Below are 19,322 nucleotides of genomic sequence, written 5' to 3'. Positions count from 1 at the left end.
AGAGACAGAGACAGAGAGACAGAGAGAAACAGACAGGGAGAGACAGAGACAGGCAGGCAGGCAGACAGACAGAAAGACAGAGAGTGACAGACAGAGACAGACAGACAGACACAGACAGAGACAGAGACACCAATACAAACAGAGAGACAGAGACAGAGATAGAGACAGAGACAGACTGGACATGAGTACACTCTTTCAGCTCACATCTCCAGTGACATCCCTTTGTATCCCCCTCTAAACAGTACCCTCTCTAGACACAGGACATTCTTTATTTGAACTATAACAGGACCAGAAAGGGAGATTGAGAGAGTGACATCAAACACTCCTCTCAGCACCCCGAAGAGGCCATGTCCTTCTGGTCTGCTCATGGCCAGTAGAAGGAGCGGCCCCTTGTCCTAGAGAAGAGGGAAGTTCTTGGAGGACTTTCCTGATGTAGGGCAGCCCCAGGGCAGCACTTGCACTCCAAGCCCCACTAGCAGCTGAGTCCCTTGAGCCCAATTACTTCCATGTTCAGCAACTGTATCTTCAGAGCCCCTATGTTTCCCACTGAGCAGTCAGAGAAGAGTGAGCCACAGCAGCCCTAAGACATTGATAAATGAATTGGGCATGTGACAGTACAGGGAAGGCACCAGAAGAATGTCTATCTAAATCCTAACCCTACCTTGCTTGGCAAGAGCTGGCCCTGGAGGCTGGTTCAGTAGGGACATTGTCTGGAGCCCATGGGACTTGAGCTGGACCTTGGAGAAGCAGAGGACGGGAGAGGTGGGACAAGAGGAGCGATGCACCCAGTACCCTGCACTCTGTTCAGGGCCATGGCCCTCCTTGTCCCCAGGCCTGGTCCCAAGATGCTGGTCCTTGTGGGCTCCTCCAGCAGGCTTCCTGGCCCCTGCTTTAGGGAGGATTAGGTTTGCCCTTAAAGGGTACCAGAAAGAGATGAGAAGACCAGAGGATAGTGAAGGCTGGGGTTTACCACCACCCTCCCTGCAAGTGCTGTGGATGACTGGGGGACCCTCTGCCACATGACAGCTTCTGGAATCCACTCCTACCCCACAAGGTCCTCCAAGCCAGGGTAGTAATGACTCACCTCTGTGGCCAGCCCAGGGTGCCCATCCTTTGTTAGCGCCACCCCCCAACTCTGCTCCATCTCCGGACAGTGCCCTGCAGGAACCCTGCTGATAGAAGCACCTCAGAGATGTGGAAGACTGGTGGGCACACGAGGTGGGCCCTCATAGACCTGTGGGCCCAGGAAGTCAGGTGGACGCAGGATGGGCTGGCATCCATCCAGGATGTCACTGAGTGTTGGGCACGTGGCCGTCATACTCCATCCTAATACCTCTCTCTCTTCCTTTCCCAAGGTTTCTGCTGCTTCCAGCCCAGCTCCGGCTCCGGCTCTGACAGACCCAGAACTCTTCCAGGGACGCTGCAGCCACAGGTTGGGAATGGAGAAGCCTCTGAGCTGTTTAGCTGTGCTCGTCCTGCTGCCGTCCCTGCGCCTGGCACAGTATGACAGCTGGCCCTACCAGCTCCAGTACCCCGAGTACTTCCAGCAGCCAGCCCCCGAGTACCACCAGCCCCAGGTGCCCTCAGACGTGGTCAAGATCCAGCTGCGCCTGGCAGGCCAGAAGAGAAAGCACAACGAGGGCCGCGTGGAGGTCTACTACGACGGCCAATGGGGCACCGTGTGTGATGATGACTTCTCCATCCACGCAGCCCACGTTGTCTGCCGGGAGCTGGGATACGTGGAGGCCAGGTCCTGGGCCGCCAGCTCATCCTATGGCAAAGGAGAAGGTAAACTATGGCAAAGGAGAAGCTCAGAGTCCTAAGGCTCTGAGCTTTGGGACTGCATGCCCATAACCCGGCCAGACTGCGAGCAGCCTACCTTGAGGCTGACCTGGCAAGGGAGGCTGTGGCTGGCATCAGGCGCAGATTCTTGGTGGTATTATCTGCTCGTGGAGGCTGTGCCCTGAGGGAAGTGGGAGGGAGGCCTCTCTGGACATGTAGAGGGAGAACCATCCTGATGGCCTGGAACATTGCCTGGTTTCGTTTTGCAAAGTCTTCAGCAGATCCAGGCAAACCAGGACATCTAGTGGCCCTGTGTGGGGCACAGCCAGCCTGTGCATATCTCTCGGAGCCAGGTGCCTCTCTGGGGGATGCCTCGTGGCCAGGGACGTCCTGCCTTCCTCCAGATCACTCTCTATGAGCGGCACCTTCTCCTCTTCTCACAAGATTCCTGCAGGCTCCACCTCTGCCCAGGCAGACTGCATTCCTATCACCAACGTGCCATTGTGGCCTGGGTCTTGGTGGGAACAGCGAGCCTCCAGAGTTTTCACCTTTGATTAACCTCATCCTTTTTAACAGTACAAATCAGTTTATTAAAACAAAAACAAACTTGTCAGAGCTTTGAGGGGGGACAGGTCTCGCAGCCCTAAGCCCTTGCACTCGGTTCTGGTGCTGAGCTACCTAGTGACAGTCGCACGTTGCTTAATGATAGGAAAGATAGGTGATAGGAAGAGTGGTAGGCGACTTCCTGGTTGTGTGACATCATGGAGCGTACTTAGACAAACTGAGAAAGCTGTGAGGTCACTAGATGGCGGGGTCGTGTCTCATGGGGTCACTGTGTGCATTGTTCGCCAGTGCAGCAGTGTTACATGGCACACGCCTCTACATGCTACACAGCATGACAGGAATCCACGTTGGTCTCAGTTTCCCTATCTGGAAGTTGGACTCTCTAGGACCTCTTGAAACCCTGGTTATATGTGTTCCCAAATGGAAAGTGGGTATGGGCCAAGGGCATCACTTGAAGTACTTTTTCCCAGGAGCTAAGAGTCCCTGAGCCTGTGGAAGCAAAGGCCTCTGCTCGCCAGCTGCACTACTGGGCAGGCCTTGGCCTAGCTCAGGCGCTCCGTGCTCCCACCCTGGGTGCCGCTCGTTGTTACACTGACTGTGTAAGACTCCCAGGGGCATTAAACATCCAGGACATCTCATCCCTCAGCCTATGATGTTCTTGTTTCAAAGGTCTAGACTGGGACTTGGAAGTCTGAAGCTTTTGGGAGCTTGTGACACATTTGCATGTGTAACCAGGGGTGGGAGGCAGTAAAATAAGCAACTGTTCGGCTCCCTTACAACCCTTCTTTCTGCTATTCCAGAAATTACAGGAGAATGGAGGCACCACCTCATGTGTACCTCATCTCCATGTAATGGCAAATTTCCTGTCAGGAGAACTAGCTCAAAACTGGCACTGAAGAGTTCAGTGTTTTTGGAAACCCATTCCAAGGTTTTTAGCCATATGAGAACCGAAGCAGCCAAGAGGAGAACCCACTTAGAGCCCATTTCCGGTCTTCTTTCATTGGACTTCTGGCTCTCCTCGGGGCAGCTACATCCTCTTATTCTGCTAGCTGAGTGATCCAAGTGTAACACCAGGTTCATATTTACTATTCCATGTTCTCCAGTCCTCTTTCTTTATGGCAATGCTCCCCAGTGGCAGTAGGGTGTTCCCTGAGTGATAACTTTATTTCTACCCAAATTAAGAACCCATCTGTCATCAGATCAGGTGGTTGTGGCTTTTTCCCAGCAAGGGCAGGCATAGGGTAGCTGGGCAGGTAGGTGTAGAGGAGGGACTTTGCAGTCTAAGGATGATGAAGCCAAAGAGTTCAACACAACAGAGCACACATGAAAGGAAAGGATTAAGTTCGTGACCAAGGAGCGCTGGGTAAGAAGGAAAGTAATTGAAGGACTGTGTTGAGCTGCTGTGGTGGGTGGACTGAAGGGCTTTGCTGAGATTGCCACAGGAGCAGGAATGCACAAGAAAGATGCGGGGAGGAGGCGGGGATGGAGTGGAAAGGGAGATGGCCAGGTGAGGCTTGGCATGATGAGTTGTGATGAGGGGAGCAGCTGGAGTGGGGCGGAGAGAAGCCACTGGAGGGAGGAAAGACAGCAACTAGGAGGCCAAGCGTCCTGGAGAGGCCATGTGTGTGGACACCGAGGCCATCAAAGGTTGCGACAGGAATAGTATGGGAAGAGGACAGAAAGAGATACTGGACAAGACTAAACCATCCTGTGTCTGGAGTTCGACTCAAGCCACCTATATAAAGTGGTGCTTGGTTTACATCGCTAGAGACCTTCTCGGTAGAGATGTATTTGAGATTCATTAGCATCAGGACAGGGTTTTGTTTTGTTCCAGCACTGGGTATGTACTAGGTTTTTGTTTTGTGAGTACTGGCTGATTGAATCATTTTGGTCTGGGAGCATATCAAAAGAAACTGACCAAATAGTATATGGTACAGTGACCAGAGTGTGCCAGGGAGTTGCCCTGGTGGCGCCCATAGTGCAAACAGACCCTGCAGGTGGGCTGGGAACCCTGTGGCTGACCCTGTGCCCCCACACTCCTCCATGCCCAGGCTGAGGTAATGGAGCCCAGGTGAGCAGGGACCTCTAGGGATTTCCAGCCTGGATGCTCAGCAGTCTCTGCTCCCAAAGCACCTCTGCTCTGTGCCCAGAGAGAGTTCTAGAAGGCACAGATGGCCTGCTGCTCACCCCCAGTGGCTCCCATAGCAACTGACACAAAGTAGGAGCGCCCCACATAACTGCACCGCGCCCCGGAGGAAAGCAACGGAGCCAGTCCCTTCTGATAAGGCCAGAAGTCTGCAAGTTCTCACGTAAGCAAATTCCACCACCCTGACAGAGCCCAGAAACCTGTATGTCAAACAGCATATCTTTCATGACCTCTGTTCTCCAAGGGCCTGTTAATTTGTTCACATGTCTCTTCTTTCTTTGCAAGAGACATTTTTTAAAGAGTAAATGAATGGAAGGAGTAAAATGCAGTTTTGCTCTTAATTGAATTTCCTTTTTTTTTGGTTCTAAGTGTGAGCATCGCTTTTGTTCTGTGTCCCAGATATTACTTTGCTAGCAGCTAGATGCCGCCGGGACACCTAGAACCAGCCTGGGTTTCAACAGGCAGACTCAGGAGTGGCTGCAGTGGAGTCAGGACAGTAGCTCCTGGGCAGAAGCCATACAGTGAAGGGGGAAAAACCATTGCCATGAAGTCAGGCCAAATAGCACACTGTGCGTGGCATGTGTTTTCTTGTGCTAAGTACAGAGGTGCACATCAGCATCGAAGGGACTAACCAAGACTACATAGAGGGGAGGCTTATGGGAATCCAGGATGATGCAGAAGGCAGTAGCTATTTGAGGTAGCTCAGTTTCTTTGTACTCCAGGGTGCTGATTTTATACCCTCCACAGCAGAAAATAGAGCCAGCCCAGCGTATGTGGGTTTGCTGCTTTGTACAGTTTCTTTAAAGCTTCTGGCCCCATGGTGAGGGGGAGATCTCTGGCTGCAGAAGGAATAAGGACATTACTTCTTCTCACCCTCTACCCCTCTGCCACTTCGCTACAGAACGTTCCAAGCAAGAGGCCCTGCATAGAAGGCAGGGGTCTTTTCCACTGCTAGTACTTGGTAACACAAACATGAGCTTGTTGTAGAGACCGCAATCGATCAGGGAGCATATACCTCAGCAGGGCCTGATGGCTTGAAAGCCAGGCCAGAATGAGAAACCAGTTGGAACTCCTCAGCCCAGATGTTTTCAATAAACTCTTGTTCCCACAACACGTCCGAAGCGTTCTCCTTTGAGCCCAGCCATCCATCAGGGCAGATGCGCTCCAGCCACGCCTGGGAGTCAGGAGACAGGCGAGTCCTCTCTGACCTTAAAGAACCCCAGCGTCCCGCCTCAGTTGCCATCTCTACAATGGGTGTGCTTTTATCTGCTTTTGTTCATATCTCAGAACCAGTAGAATTCATTGTTTTCTGACACCTGAAAGGAGGAAAAGAAGTTTGAACGTATTCATTCAACACTTCAGTATTTTCTTGGCTCTCTGTGGCAACCTTTTTGTTAGATGGTGGTTGGCTTTAGAAATGGGCCGGCAGGTGGGACTTGAACCTGACCAGGGACTTTGCTGTTCTCTAGGCTTCTAAAGGAGTCATGAGAAAGACATTTGGTTTAGTTTTCTTCCAGTTTGTAGTGGAAATTTATAAAAATTACTAGTTAAAACCCCTGTAACACCTTTATTTATTTCTGATTGTGGTAAAGTGTGCATAACCTCAAATGCACATCTTAACCATTTTTAAGCATACAGTTCAGTATAGCTCGGTATGTTCACACTCGTGTGCAGCTGATCGCCAGAACTTTTTCTTCTTGTAGCACCGAAACTGTGTTCCTATTAAACAACCACTTCTCACCCCTTTGCCCAGGTCCTGGCAACCCCACTCTCCTTTCTGTCTTTAGACATTGGCTTTTTGAAGTACTAAATGGAATTATCCAGTTTGGATAATTGCATGGCTGGTTTATTCCACTTAGCATAATGTCCTCAAGGTTCCTCTGCATCGTAGGAGGTGAAGGAACTTTTTCTTTCCTCATTTTAAAGGCCGTACTATTGTACATATAGACCAAAATTTGTCAACATACTCTTGGGTTCCTTCTACTTCTTGACAATTATGAATAGTGCTGCTCTCAACATAGATCTATCTGGGGGTACAGATATCTCTTTGAGACACCGCTTTCAGTTCTCTTGGATGTGTACCCAAAAGTTGAATGGCTGATTATACGATAGCTTTATTTTTCATTTTTTAAAGAACCACCACGTTGCTGTCCCTAGCAGCCGCACACCATGCGTTCTCCCAGGTGGTTCACGGGGCTCCAGCTCCTTCACGTCCTCGCCAGCACCTTGTTTTTGATAGTAGCCACCATAGTAGTGGCAGGAAGAGTCTCACTGTGGTTAGTGCCAGAGCATATCACACACTTAACTGGGCTTAGTGCAAGGGAGGTAAAGGACCAGGAGGCGGACAGAGTTCCACTGTGGTCTTGGAGAATGTGACGAGGCAGCTGTGTGGCATAGTGAGGCTGGCCTGTCCCTGAATGGTATAATCAGTGTCAGAAAGTGAGAAGGATGCTGAATGGGGGGAATGGAGGCCCAGGCTTCTAGGCTTAGAGGGTGGCCTCGCACCATGGGTGCCCTTTCTCTGAGCCAGAGCTCTGTGTCTAAGAAGTGGAAATGATCATGCTAATGTGTCCTCGAGGTGTGGGAAGACCCAGGAGGCAGTGTGTGTGAAAATGCCTGAAAAACTGCAAACCCTTAACTCCAGAGCAGTTGGATTCCCTCCCAGGGATCCTAGGGCAGCCTCTGCTTTCTACGACAGGGACAACTGCCCTGTGCCCTAGTTGGTATAACTATAATTTTCTCTTCATTATTGGTATCATTTTTATCAACAATAAACCAGGTATGTGCTATATGTTACACTAAGTGCACACTCAGCAACTCAAAGAATCAATATTATCCACATCTTATGAGCAAAGAAGCTTCGACCAATGTCATAAAGCTGAGGTGGAGCAGAACTCAGACCCCATAGTCTCCAAAGCCCCCGCTCTTTCCATGATACCATGTAACTTCAAGGCTCAGCCCTTCTTCCTGTCCTGTGTTCAGTCTACCACTTCTCCAAATTCACATCAGCTGCCTGATCTGGAAAGAAAGTCCAGGTGGTCTAGGATACAATACAATAACTTAACATAATAAGAATCAGGTGTTAGCTGCACACAGCTGGGGAAAAGTCCTCTTGCCATAGAAGACACGGGGCCCCAGACCACTAAAGCTGCATTGACTTGGTGCCGGGTTTCTCTCCTCTGCTTCCTCCAGGGCCCATCTGGTTGGACAACGTCTACTGCACGGGCGGCGAGGCCACCCTGGCAGCCTGTACCTCCAACGGCTGGGGCGTCACTGACTGCAAGCACACGGAAGATGTCGGTGTGGTGTGCAGTGAGAAGAGGATTCCTGGGTTCAGATTTGACAACTCGTTGATCAACCAGATAGAGGCAAGTCCTGTGCTCTTGGTGATTTCTTTGTGTGGATGTCTTTCTTCTTCCGTGAAGCTCACTTCATGCCACTCACTCATTTACTCACTCACTGATTTCAAGAAGTACGTGTGCACGCTAAAGAGGGGAGTAGCCCCAAGGGCAGTTTCTGGGGTTGCTGGAGGAGGAATGTCCTCATGAGGAAGTGCAGAGGTGAGGAGTGCAGTCTGTGGCAAGCAGGGAATGATGGGAAAATGATATGCCTCTATGTGGTAGGACTCTGGCTGGGAAACTTCTGAACCATGTGTGGGAGCTCGCCCTTTGGTTGGGAAATGTATTAGTTATCACTTGCTGTATAACAAATTCCTTCCAGATTTTTCAGCCTAACGCAACCAACATTTATCATTTCACATAGCTTCCATAGGTCAAGAAGCCAGTGGAGACTTAATTACCTCATCCTTTCCCAGGAAGCTGTGCCCCAGCTGTGCTCTGGGGCTGGAGATCCCCTCCCCAGATGACTCGTGGTGTAGGGCTTATTTTGCTCTCTTACTGGTCCTGGCTGTAGCTCCCTGTTTCTTTCTGCACATCCTCCCCATAGGCAGTTTCAGTATCCCCAAGACACGTCCCCTCTGCCCTTAGTGCCTTCCCCCAAAGTGAGTGTTTCGTAGAAGAGAAACCACTGCATGGACGCCATGACCTTTGATAACCCACTCTCAGAAGTGGCAGGCCATCATTTTTGCTCTAGTCTCTTGGTCACACAAACCAACCCTGGTCCCCATCTCGAAAATGACACAAAGAAATGGATGCAGAAGGTGGAGATCCCTGGGGGCCCTCTTGGAGGCTGATAACCATGGGGCAATTGTCCTCAAATCTAGCTGGACATGAGAGTCATTTTGCAGCTGCAGATACTGGAGCTACATTCCTGGCCTACTAAGTGAGAAATTTGCACTATGGACAAGCTATTTTTTTTAATGCCCTCTCAAATGACTCTGATGTTCATGGCCCAAGTTGACACTTGGGAGTGGCCAACAAGAAGGATGTGTGACCCTTCTACAGTTCTGGCTCAGTTTCAGATCGAGGTTTTTCAATAATTTCTTCATCCAAATGACTAAATTAGCAAGTGATTCTTGCATTCCTCTTATATGCAAAGCATATGAGCCTCTGGACAGAAGTGGGCTGCTGAGACTCCTGTCCTTAAGGAACATGTTGGATGCTAATCCCCATGGGACAGTGGCATCCACCATGGACACAGGCCAAGGAGTGTCACTGAGCCTCGGCCTCCAGCCAGTGCCAGCACTAAGGCTGAAGAGGGGGGGCTAGCAGTTGCCTCCTCGGGACTCTGCAGGAAGTTCTCCCCAGGCTGTGGCCTGTACATTTTATTCTTATGACTCATGCTGGCTGCTCCTCTCCTGGCTTCCCAGAGTACACAGAGCCCACTACAAACTGGTCCAGCCTGCAGTGAGCATGGAGGGATTCCCATCCTTCCCTCAGCTGGAAGGCAGAGGCCACTTCCAGCTGACACTTTCCAGATGTGCTTTTTCATTTGCGGCAACCAGGGTACATGCTAGATAGCCTTGGCATACTTTATTTCAGTGGTCTCCATCATATGGGCACCAAGGACGGGTTTCATGGGAGACAGTTTTTCCATGGACAGGTAGGGAGAGAAGGCAAGGGAGTGGGGTGCTGACTTCAGGATGTTTCAAAAGAGCATGAAACCTGGGTCTCTCATGCCTGTGGTTGGCAGTAGGGTTTGTGTTCCTATGAGAATCTAGGGCCCGTTTTGAACTGCCATGAGGTAGAGCCCAGGTGGCAATAGCAGCGATGGGAGTGGCTAGAAGTACAGTGAAGCATCGCTCACTTGTCTGTCACTTGCCTCCTCTGTACGTCCATGGCCTAGGAGGGTACTGGCACTTGGCCCAGGTGTTGGCGACCCCTGCTTTATTTAGTAACTGAGCATCAACTTTGCTCATGGTGGAGCTGATGATTTGGGGGTGGGCTTGTGCAACCAGTCTCACAGAACTTCCCATTTCTACTCTTCCTGATCTTCTGTAGCATGGTTAGCACCCACTGGTGAGAATCTCTTCTCTCTGAGGAGCAGGAGCTGTGTCTTAATCGTCTCTCTATCCAACAGATAAATCTAGGTACCCCATGGCAGTAACATTCTCCAACTCATCACTTTTTTGTCCTCAGAAATGCAACCCAGAGTTTATATTTCTTTTAGGTAGACAGTCTCTCCCAGAACAAAATATTAAGCTGAGCAGTGACACACAGGAGCAGGTCACTCCACAGCATTGCCCTGGCTGATGGGACAGTGAGCTCATTCCCAACACCTTTGATGGGCTCTGCTCAGCCTAGGACACCGAAAGAGCCACTCAAAGTGTCAAGTAAAATCAGGCTTGTCAGCACTAGGAAGGACAGGGCAGACCAGAACATTGGTGGACCTGGGGTTGAATAAATGAGAAGCTGACCCTGGGAGAAGGACTCTGAGTGGCACTTCCTTAGGTAAATGTGTACTGGATCCTTACACTATGCGAATTCCAATGCTTAGTGTTTGGAGGGGAATTAAGGTAGATTGCATCAAAAGCAGAACTTCATGGGGTGGGAAAGAGAGACTCAGGAAGAAAAATGTTAGGGAGAACTTCCTTATTCTGGAAGGGTTGAGATTGCACAGTAGGAAAGCACAGAACCCACCTTTACTCTATTCTGGACACCTGAGGAGTGCCTGCTACACACACCATGATCTGGGGCATCAGCCAGGAGGTGCATGTGGTCCCTAGGACCTGGGAGGATCATGCCAGGAACAGCACATAGGTCCCAGTGAATTGGCAATGACCACGAAAGACATCTGGTTTGGAGGACCTGGTGACATTAATAGCCTTCGCACTTTGAGTTTTCCTAGAAGGTCTCCCTCATGCTGTCATTCAAACCAGACTGGTGATCACAGGCCAGGGCAGAGCCTTCTTGTCCAGCCACAGATCCAGAAGGGATGGGTCACCTTCTGGGACTGCCCTTTGGTGTCTGCTGAAAATAGGTCATGCCAGGCCTGGACTCAGGATGCCCAAGAACAGCATTTGGGGGTTGTCAGGAGATTCTCCCTTCCTGAGCTTTGTGGCTAAAATCCATGTTTTCTGGCATCGCTGACTTCATGGGGAGGGAGCTCCCTAGGCCACCTCGAGCAGATGTTTGTGGGATGTTGAGAAGTCCCTCCAAGTGCCTCATGGGATGGCCCGAGTCAGTGGCTGAGCTCATGGAATCATTCCTCTTAGCTAACGAAGTGGCCCCTGTCACATTTTTGTGGACAAGGGGAAGAGACAGCTTTGGTGGCCATGCCAGTAGGAGCAGTCATGGAGCACTGGCTAAGGATGCCCAGGGAGAACTGGTGACTAATTTGGAATAAACACAGTGGATGGCCTCTAATGGTGTGCCCTAGGGCTCTGCCCCCGCCTACCCATCATCAGTCGGGAATCTGCGTGGAAATGAAACTGCGGGCTGATAAAATGTAAAGGAGACACAAAGTAGGAGGGACGGCTGAGGTGCAAAGTTGTGGCATGAGGAAAGACTCAGGGAGCAACAAGTGGATGAAATAATAGGTCCAGAGTGGCACAGTGATAATGTATTAGAAATATGTGTCATATTTTGGACCTACAGAATATTAAATATATAATTCTATTTCAGGGTTCATGGGAAACAAATCAGCCACAAGAGCACACATATTACAGAGATGATTTAAAAGCACTGATTATTAAAAACAAGTGATCTGTGAAGGTGTCGATTGGTCTGGACACCAAATCATATGAGGCAGGGAAGTTCTTTCTGTCAAGAAAAGAAGTATGGGAGGGGCGTGGCAGTTCTCTTGAGATATTTAGAGAACTGCCATGAAGACAAATGATTAGCCTTTATTCCAACTCAGAGCGAAGGCCAAAGGGCAGGTCATGGGGGTAGATTTCAGCTGAGGCGAGCCCCACACTTTCCTTCATTGGGAATGACAGCTCCTGGGTGGTGGCCACTGATCTGACCTCCCGCCAGGAATATTGTGGTCAGATTCCTGGTTGGGGAAGTGGGAGTGAGCACCAGGTTGTGAGATCGCCTGTTAACCTTCCTCTGTGAAGATGCACCACACCAAGTTGGAGGTATCTTCCAGCTGGACAGGCTGTTGTGTAAATTGGTGCCAGGCATGCAGATCAGGCACGTAGAGGAGATGCCAACAGTGTATACGTTATGTGCTCTGTCCTTCTCCCTGCCTGTTCCTGACCTGAAAACCAGGTGCAGACCTGGCACCCTTACTCTTCTACTTCTAAGGGTGAGGGTCAAAGCCCTTGGGACACCTCCCCCCATATGGGGCCTCTGTTTCAAAAGTGATCAAGAATGAAGCAGGATCAAGAATGTGGGGTCAGTGAATGCTTTCTTCATGTCTGCGACCCAGCTGTGAACCCCTGGACTCATGTAGCTGGTGAGGCTCCCCATCTCTTCCCACTGCTCCCTGCAGTGACTGTTGAGCTCGTTAATGCTTGGAGATTGCAGACAGGTCACAAGCCTACTGATGACCCTCACAGATTGGTGCCTTCTCCCAAGGGCACCAGCAGCCCCCAAGTGGAGGGTGGAAGAAAATAGCTCATCGGTCTAGACCTTGCTTATCCTCCTCAGGGGTGCCAGAGGTGTGAGTCACAAGCCCTGAGCCTGGCCAGCGAGATTTTGGCCAATTAGATGCCAGATGTGCTTCCCTGCACTCCTGTGCCCACCTGGGGACATCACTGGCCTCCTTGACACCTTGTAGCCTGCTCTAGGATATTTGGTATCTTTCTCTGGAGGGGGAAACACTGCACCTCAAGTGCCCCAGGGTGAGTCCAGTGGCTTGGCTCTAGGCTACCTGTTGCTCTGGCTATCAGCAGCTAGGACACTGGGCGCATCCCACACAGTCCAAACGGTCTCTCCATCAGGATGGTGGGCCAGGTATGCACCAGTTGAGAGGTTGTTTTAAATACTATGCAGGAGAAAAACTCAGATGACTTCTACAGCAGTGCTTTACAGGCTCTACAGAGCTATAATAGATGTGCTTCCTCCACAAGTTCATCGCACTCTGATGCCAGGAGTGTGAGTCACGGAAGCGCTGAGGCGGGCCAATGGAATTTCACTTGATGAGCTAATGCTGCTTCCCTGGACGCCAGCGTCTCAGCTTGACCTGGCCTTCTTGACACTAGGCGAATTCCCCTCTCTCTGGAGGCCAGAGAAAGCACACCTTCCCATGAATGAGCCTGTGATCATTTCATGCAGGAAATTAAAAGGTGAGAGTCTTCCTCTTCCCTTTCCCAACACAGACTGTGCCACCTCGTCTACCGGTGGATTCTCAGTTTTAGACTTGAGATGAAGGCTTTGCTTCCAGTCCCAGTGAGGCTGAGATTTTCAGCTGGGTGTCCAGAGCAGCTGGTCCTTCTTGGTCTCTGAATGCCGCACTGTAAAACCTAAGTTTGCCTTGATACATATAAACAAAAAAGGAGCATTGGGTTGATCCTGAGAGCTTGCATGACAGGAGGTAGGCAGGAGGGAATAATAAAATGTGTAGTGCAGTTTGCTCCAGAAAGAACAGATTTTTTTAAAGTTGGAAAACAGAGCTTCAACCGAAGCTCCCAGGACTTCAGAGGCTCGTAAAGCCAGGGTGCTTTGTATCCTGCCTCCAGTGGGTAGATGAGTTGGAAAAACCATTAGATAAGGAACGATGACAAGTCCAGATGCCCTTGTGAGCGAAGCCCAGTGTACTGCTGGCTCGCACACCACAGTGCCTGTGGGAGACTCCTGGCTGGGGCCTCGAGGCATTAGATCAGGACACATGCAGGTCTCTGCCCCTCACCTCTTCACGCCACCTTCTTCCCTATCCATTTGAAAGATTTTTTACAAAAAAAAGAAAAAAAAACTTTCTAGAATTGATCAAAGTTCTCAGGCTGTGAGATTTAGATGTTTCTAATACCCGACTGATCTCTGGGCCTCAGTTTCTTCTTTCTGACAGCAGGCAGCCCAAAGAGCTGGAGGGGCAAAGAGAGCCCCAAGAAAGTCATTCATGTCCACCCAGAGGATGAAGGGAGAATCCAGCACCCCATCCTCCTCTCCCTTGCTTTCTGGAAAAATGCAGAGACCTGAAAAAGCCCTTTCTTCTCTTAACCACAGGGACTGGGGCTGCTGGAATATTTCAAATTCCAGGCATCCAGGTTTTTATTAGTCACAGTCAGCTGCCAAATGTTTCCGCATTGCCCTCCCAGCAGCAGCAGCCTTATCTGTCTGCTTCTGGGGGTTGGGGACCCCCCAGGTCTCAATAGAGAGACTTCCAGAAAAGTGAGCACCTCCCAGGCAGAAGCTCGGCATCCCCTCTACTGGTACCAGAGAGTAGATGCGACAGGTTGCTTGGTTCAGGAAACAGAGTGAGTCTGTTTTCGTCTGTGTGCAGTTTAGAAAGTGGTGGGCTCCCATGCCTTGGCGTGGGCCCCCTTTCCCAAGTTGTCCCAGGCTGGCTGGACAGCTTCACTCTGGTCGAAAGAGAAATGGAGCAGTAGATGGTTGTGGCAAACTCATGGGCAGAGGAGAAAGAGCTAAGGCGGGTGCCACACACATCCCTGCTTCCTGGCCATGCCAAGCTGGGTAGTTGGACAGTCAGAAGTAGTCCTGGCCATCGTCTCTGCCACAGGCACCCTTTGAGGAGATGTATCAGATCCTGGCCTGCACCCCCATCCCCTGATTCTATTCACTGGGAGTCACCATGTAGCCAGGGCTGGCCAGCCACAGACATACAGAGAAGTCACTTTAAGGTGACCTATTTTCCCAACCCAAAATAGGTCAACGCGTCTGAAAAGCAAAAGACTGTTTATGTGGATAACAGAACAAAATATTTGAAATTGTGCACATCCTAACATGTCTGGAAACTCGGTGCTTGGCCTGGGTGTTGCCCACGTAATCATTTGAAAAGCCAGAATATCATTATTATAACTGTAAGTTGGAACAAGCAAGTGAGTAGCGTTACCCTTGTTTGCTGGATTACATAAATGAAGAAGGAGCTGTTGTCATTTGTTTTAGGTGAAATGAATGAAGGAGAAATAAAAGCTTTGAGCTATGTGGGGTGAACAGTCAGGTACATGGTAGTTTGGAGCAGAGATTAGTGGGAGAGTCAAGCCACTCCTTGCGGTGTGTGGGCAGCCCATCCATCCTGCAGGGTGGACTGGTGACATAGCTAGGCTGAGCAGGTAGTGTCTAGCCTGGCCCTGCAGTGGGTCCAAGCGGCTCACTGAGGCACCTCAGCCCCACTGTGTGGTCAAGGCAAAGGTCCCCCCACTCCAACTCCAGTCCTGCGAAGCTGTTGCTAAGAATCTGTTGGTCCCTTCGTGGTACTGGGAGTCAGCCCAGAGCCTCGATGCTGCACTCTTATCTCCAGCCCTTTTTGGAACCGAGACAGGACCTCACTGAGTTGGATGGGCTTGAACTTGGAATCTTCCTGCCCCAAAGTCTCAGAGTGCTGGGATAACAGGCATGTGCCACCATGCCCAGCTACTCCATGCCCTGTAATTGGGCATCAGGACCCACACTGGGCATGAGGCTAAAGGGATTGGTGAAATGGACAGTCTTGCCTTTCCTGCGCTTACTATCCGGCGGTGGAGAAAGACAACCTCCAGGCCTTATTTCCCCGTTGCCATGGTGGTAGTGGTTGCTATGAGGAGCCAGCTTATGTGGTGGACAGTCTGGCTGGCCCCGGGACTTGCAAGGACTGTGGCTCAGCACCCGGCCAGGGCCAGCAGAGCTGATTGATGGAGCAGGTGTCCTGCCAGCTTCCTCCCCACTAGAAGGGCTTGCGGGCTCCCCACAGAAGGAGCCTCTGTTACCTGCCCGAGGGCTTCCAGGTGGAAAATAGAACGGAGAGCACTTCATTTCCCAGCAGCGATGTACAGCGCTTGGTTTACAGGAGGCGGCCCAGATGAACAGCTGGCTTTTTCCTCTGTTGGCGTCAGCATGACCTCAGCTATACACCCTCACTGTTCTCCACACAAAGTGGAGCAACAGAAATTGCGAACACCTTCCCTGTCTCCCTTCCTTCCGTCTGACCCAGTCCGTCTCAGGCTGGAGAACTTCCCCGCTGCTCCTTAAAGTATGGGCTCTGGTTTGCTCATCCACAGGAGCTAATTACACTGTGGCAGACGCTTCTAACTCACTGGCCCCCTCCAGGTCACAGACAACACACGCCCTGCTAAAGCAGTGTGGAGGATCAGATCGTGTTTAATCCAGCTCAGCCACTGTTTATTGATGGACGGTCTCAAGGGAAGAGAAGGCAAGGTACTAACTAGCTCAGGTGACCACAGAACATCTGGACAAAGTGCAGATGTTGTCTGTGTCTCTCTGTCGGTCCCCCGAGGCATGCCTGTGTTATGATACAGGGCAAAGACTGCTTCGCTGTTTATTTTGCATTCAACAAAGAATAAAGGAACTTTTTATTAAAAGTTTTGGCTTGGATTTAGGTGCCTAACATTTCTAGCTAAGCTGAACTCTTGTGGGATTTTTTTTAAAGATTATTGTTGGCTCATTCCAAAAATATTTGAGGACCCACTTTGTGTCTGACACTTGGAACTGAGGGGAGTTATGAACGTGAATAAGACACAGTTTTGACTTTGGGGGATTCACAGCTCAACAGGCAAAACACACGGCAAGACAAGTGCTAGTGTTACAGGGAGGCAGCTCCCACCCTCTTAGATGTCACAAGTGCCAAGTTTGAATCTCCCAATACTGAAGGATAGACTCGAAGACAGAGGAGGTGAAGCCTAAGAGATAGGAAAGGGTCCTCAAAGTGGGTGGCCATTGAGGCTTTGTCTAGGGGTTTACACAGTAAAATCACTTCAAAAGTTTCCTTGAGTCACACTGTATATTCAGCCTAACTATAGTCACTTAGCTAATGTAGGGAAACTAGGTACGTGGCTAACTATATACCATATTCCCCTAAACGTAAGACCTAACTGGAAAGTAAGCCGTAGTGTATTAGTTAGGGTTTTACTAGAGGAACAGATATAATAAAACAAACAGCTATAACACAAAATGTACAAATGTATAAGAAATTATAAGATTGGCTTATAACAGTCAGCCACAAAGTCAGATAAGGAAGCGTGTGGAGGGCGTCTGCATACCAGTGACTAAAGGATTCAGTCCAAGGTCTGGAGCTCACTGCAGTGTTCTGTGCAAGTCTCTGTCAGTCAGCTGATGGGTCTGCGATGAAAACAGATGGAAGCTGAAGAGTCTGCGACGAAAGCTGAAGGACCCAAGCCGGAGGCAGCAGACACTGCACTGGAAGCCAGGAGATGAAGTCTAAGCCAACTGCAAAGACTGAAGTTCCTCCGAGGAAGTGGAACGCGGAACCCTTTCTCAACCCCATTATGATACTCTTTTTTGTGTTGGGTCCCTCTGGTGGGGGCCCCCACCACCCCGGATGTGGAACCGCCCAGGAGATCCAGCCAAGTTGGCACAGTGTATCGACCACTACACCTAGTGTGGTTTGTCAGGACACGTATAAGCCCTACCCCTTACATATATAAGCCCTACCCCCAAAATAAGCCCCAGTTAAGATCCTCAACCAGATAGGCACATTTAGTATGTATTGAATTACAAAATAATAATATTGATATATAATGAAATATGAATAATTTGACATTAATACTTAAAATGAAAATATAAATTATAAATACCCAGGTGAATGCCTTTGGGCAAGAGATAAATGCCTGTGTAAACAGATGCCCTTCAGATCCACTGCCAGGGCTGAGGAGATAATGTTGCAGTATACTGCTGGCTATGAGACTGAGCTGTGTAGTGAGACCCTGTAAAAAAAAAAAAAAATATATATATATATATATATATATATATATATATATATATATTGTGTGTGTGTGTGTGTGTGTGTGTGTGTGTGTGTGTAGGGTCTCACTACACAGCTTGGACTCATAGTGATCCTTCTGTTTTGTGCCTCTCTCGTGCTGGGATTACAGGCATGTGCCACCACACCCAGACTCCATCCCTGGCTTGGTGCACGTGGGGGCAGGTTCAGCATGGCATGCAGTGCCCGGGATCAAACCCTGGCCCCTTCCCTTGCCTAAGCAAGCACTTAGTCCACTGAGCTATCTTGCCAGCCCTAAAATAAATATTTTTTTAAAAGACTTACCATCAACCAAAAAGCACAGGCACAAGTGCACGAATAGTGTGCACGCTTGATGATGCAGAGAGGTAGGTGGGTCTGATAGAAATCCTCATAGTGCAAAACATCGTGGTTGTAATGGACGCACGTAGCACACGCGTGTGAAACATTTTCTCAATTTTGGTGACTGCAGTTTTTCATTCTTTTGCGTAGACTGTCATTCTTAACTGTCATTGTTGTTGCCATTCCTGTCTCCTAAGTCTTCAATGAACCCACAATGTAATAGAAACTTGGTGAAGCCCGGCCTGCAAGAGGTTGTGATGTGGGGAAGAACTCACGGGATAAAGTACTGACGGCTGTGCTGCGGGTGCGGGATGAGCAGGCCATGGGGGAAGAGGCGCTTGTGCGAGGAGAGCTCTGCGGCTGGACCTGAGAGACGGGCCAGTGGCTTATGGGAAATGGAGTTGCACAGAACTTGGGGTTTAGAGAGTTCTGAAGATGGCATGATTGTATTTGAAAGTAGATTTTTATACATGAACAAATGAGTATATATAGATTGCGGTACTGCAGAAAATAGGACTTTCCCTGAAAATAAGCCCTGCTGAGATCTGGAAGTAAAAATTAGCATAAGACCCAGTAGGGCTTATTTTCAGGGAAGTAGCAGAGCTCAGAGAAAAACTAAGGCATTTCCGGAGAGATGAGGAGCGAGGGTCAGTGCTCTGGGCGGCTAGTTGTGTGCTGCTCCATTGTTTACATGTGCTAGTTACTGTGCAGGCCCGCTGGGCTGGACGGCGCTGGCTACAGGACAGCTCTGAGCCACTGTTCAGCTCTGCAGACCCAGCTGTTGCTGGGTGGGGCCTCGTTCCTACCAACACAGCCCTTGAGCACAAGCCTGCTTTCCACATCTCTGTCCTGACTCTGGTCTTGAACCTGGTCCCCAGCTAACTGCCTGTGAGTCTCCACCTCACCCAGCTGTCCACAGCACTAGGGCAAGCAGTTGTTACAAGTCAAGACAAATGAGGAAATCAGAAAGCAAATGCTAGAGGATCAACAAAAACTTCAAGCCTGCTTGGATGAGATGTATGAAGACAAAGGAGGGAGCTGCATGGAGATTGCAATACAGTCTCTCCCTATCTGAATCCAGAACCTCATGGTACCAAGAAACGAGCCTGTGTGGCTGGCCTGTGTGTCCCAAGGCCTCACGCAATGCCTGAAACATAGTAGCACTCAATACATATTTTTAGATAAATGCAAGATTGATTTTTTTTTTTTTGAGGAGGGTCTTGCTGCGCAGTTCAGGCTAGTTTTGAATTCACATGTAGCCCAGAATAACCTT

General features: G+C 49.8%; 1 protein-coding gene across 2 annotated transcripts in view; it reads left to right on the top strand.

Annotated features, from left to right (window-relative positions):
• Nucleotides 1-19,322, top strand: part of Loxl2 (lysyl oxidase like 2) — a 76,521-nt gene that overhangs the window by 24,188 nt on the left and 33,011 nt on the right. For both annotated transcript variants that reach the window (XM_023714670.1, XM_004630664.2), the window contains exons 2-3: nt 1,356-1,788; nt 7,685-7,860. In XM_023714670.1, coding sequence (XP_023570438.1) covers nt 1,440-1,788; nt 7,685-7,860 — 525 coding nt within the window. In that variant the 5' untranslated portion in view covers nt 1,356-1,439. The remainder of the gene's footprint in view (nt 1-1,355; nt 1,789-7,684; nt 7,861-19,322) is intronic.

Source organism: Octodon degus, unplaced genomic scaffold, assembly GCF_000260255.1.
Source record: "Octodon degus isolate 3935 unplaced genomic scaffold, OctDeg1.0 scaffold00036, whole genome shotgun sequence".
NCBI lineage: Eukaryota > Metazoa > Chordata > Mammalia > Rodentia > Octodontidae > Octodon > Octodon degus.
The sequence above is the reverse complement of the archived record's forward strand: the minus strand, read 5'-3'. Positions and strand labels throughout refer to the sequence as shown.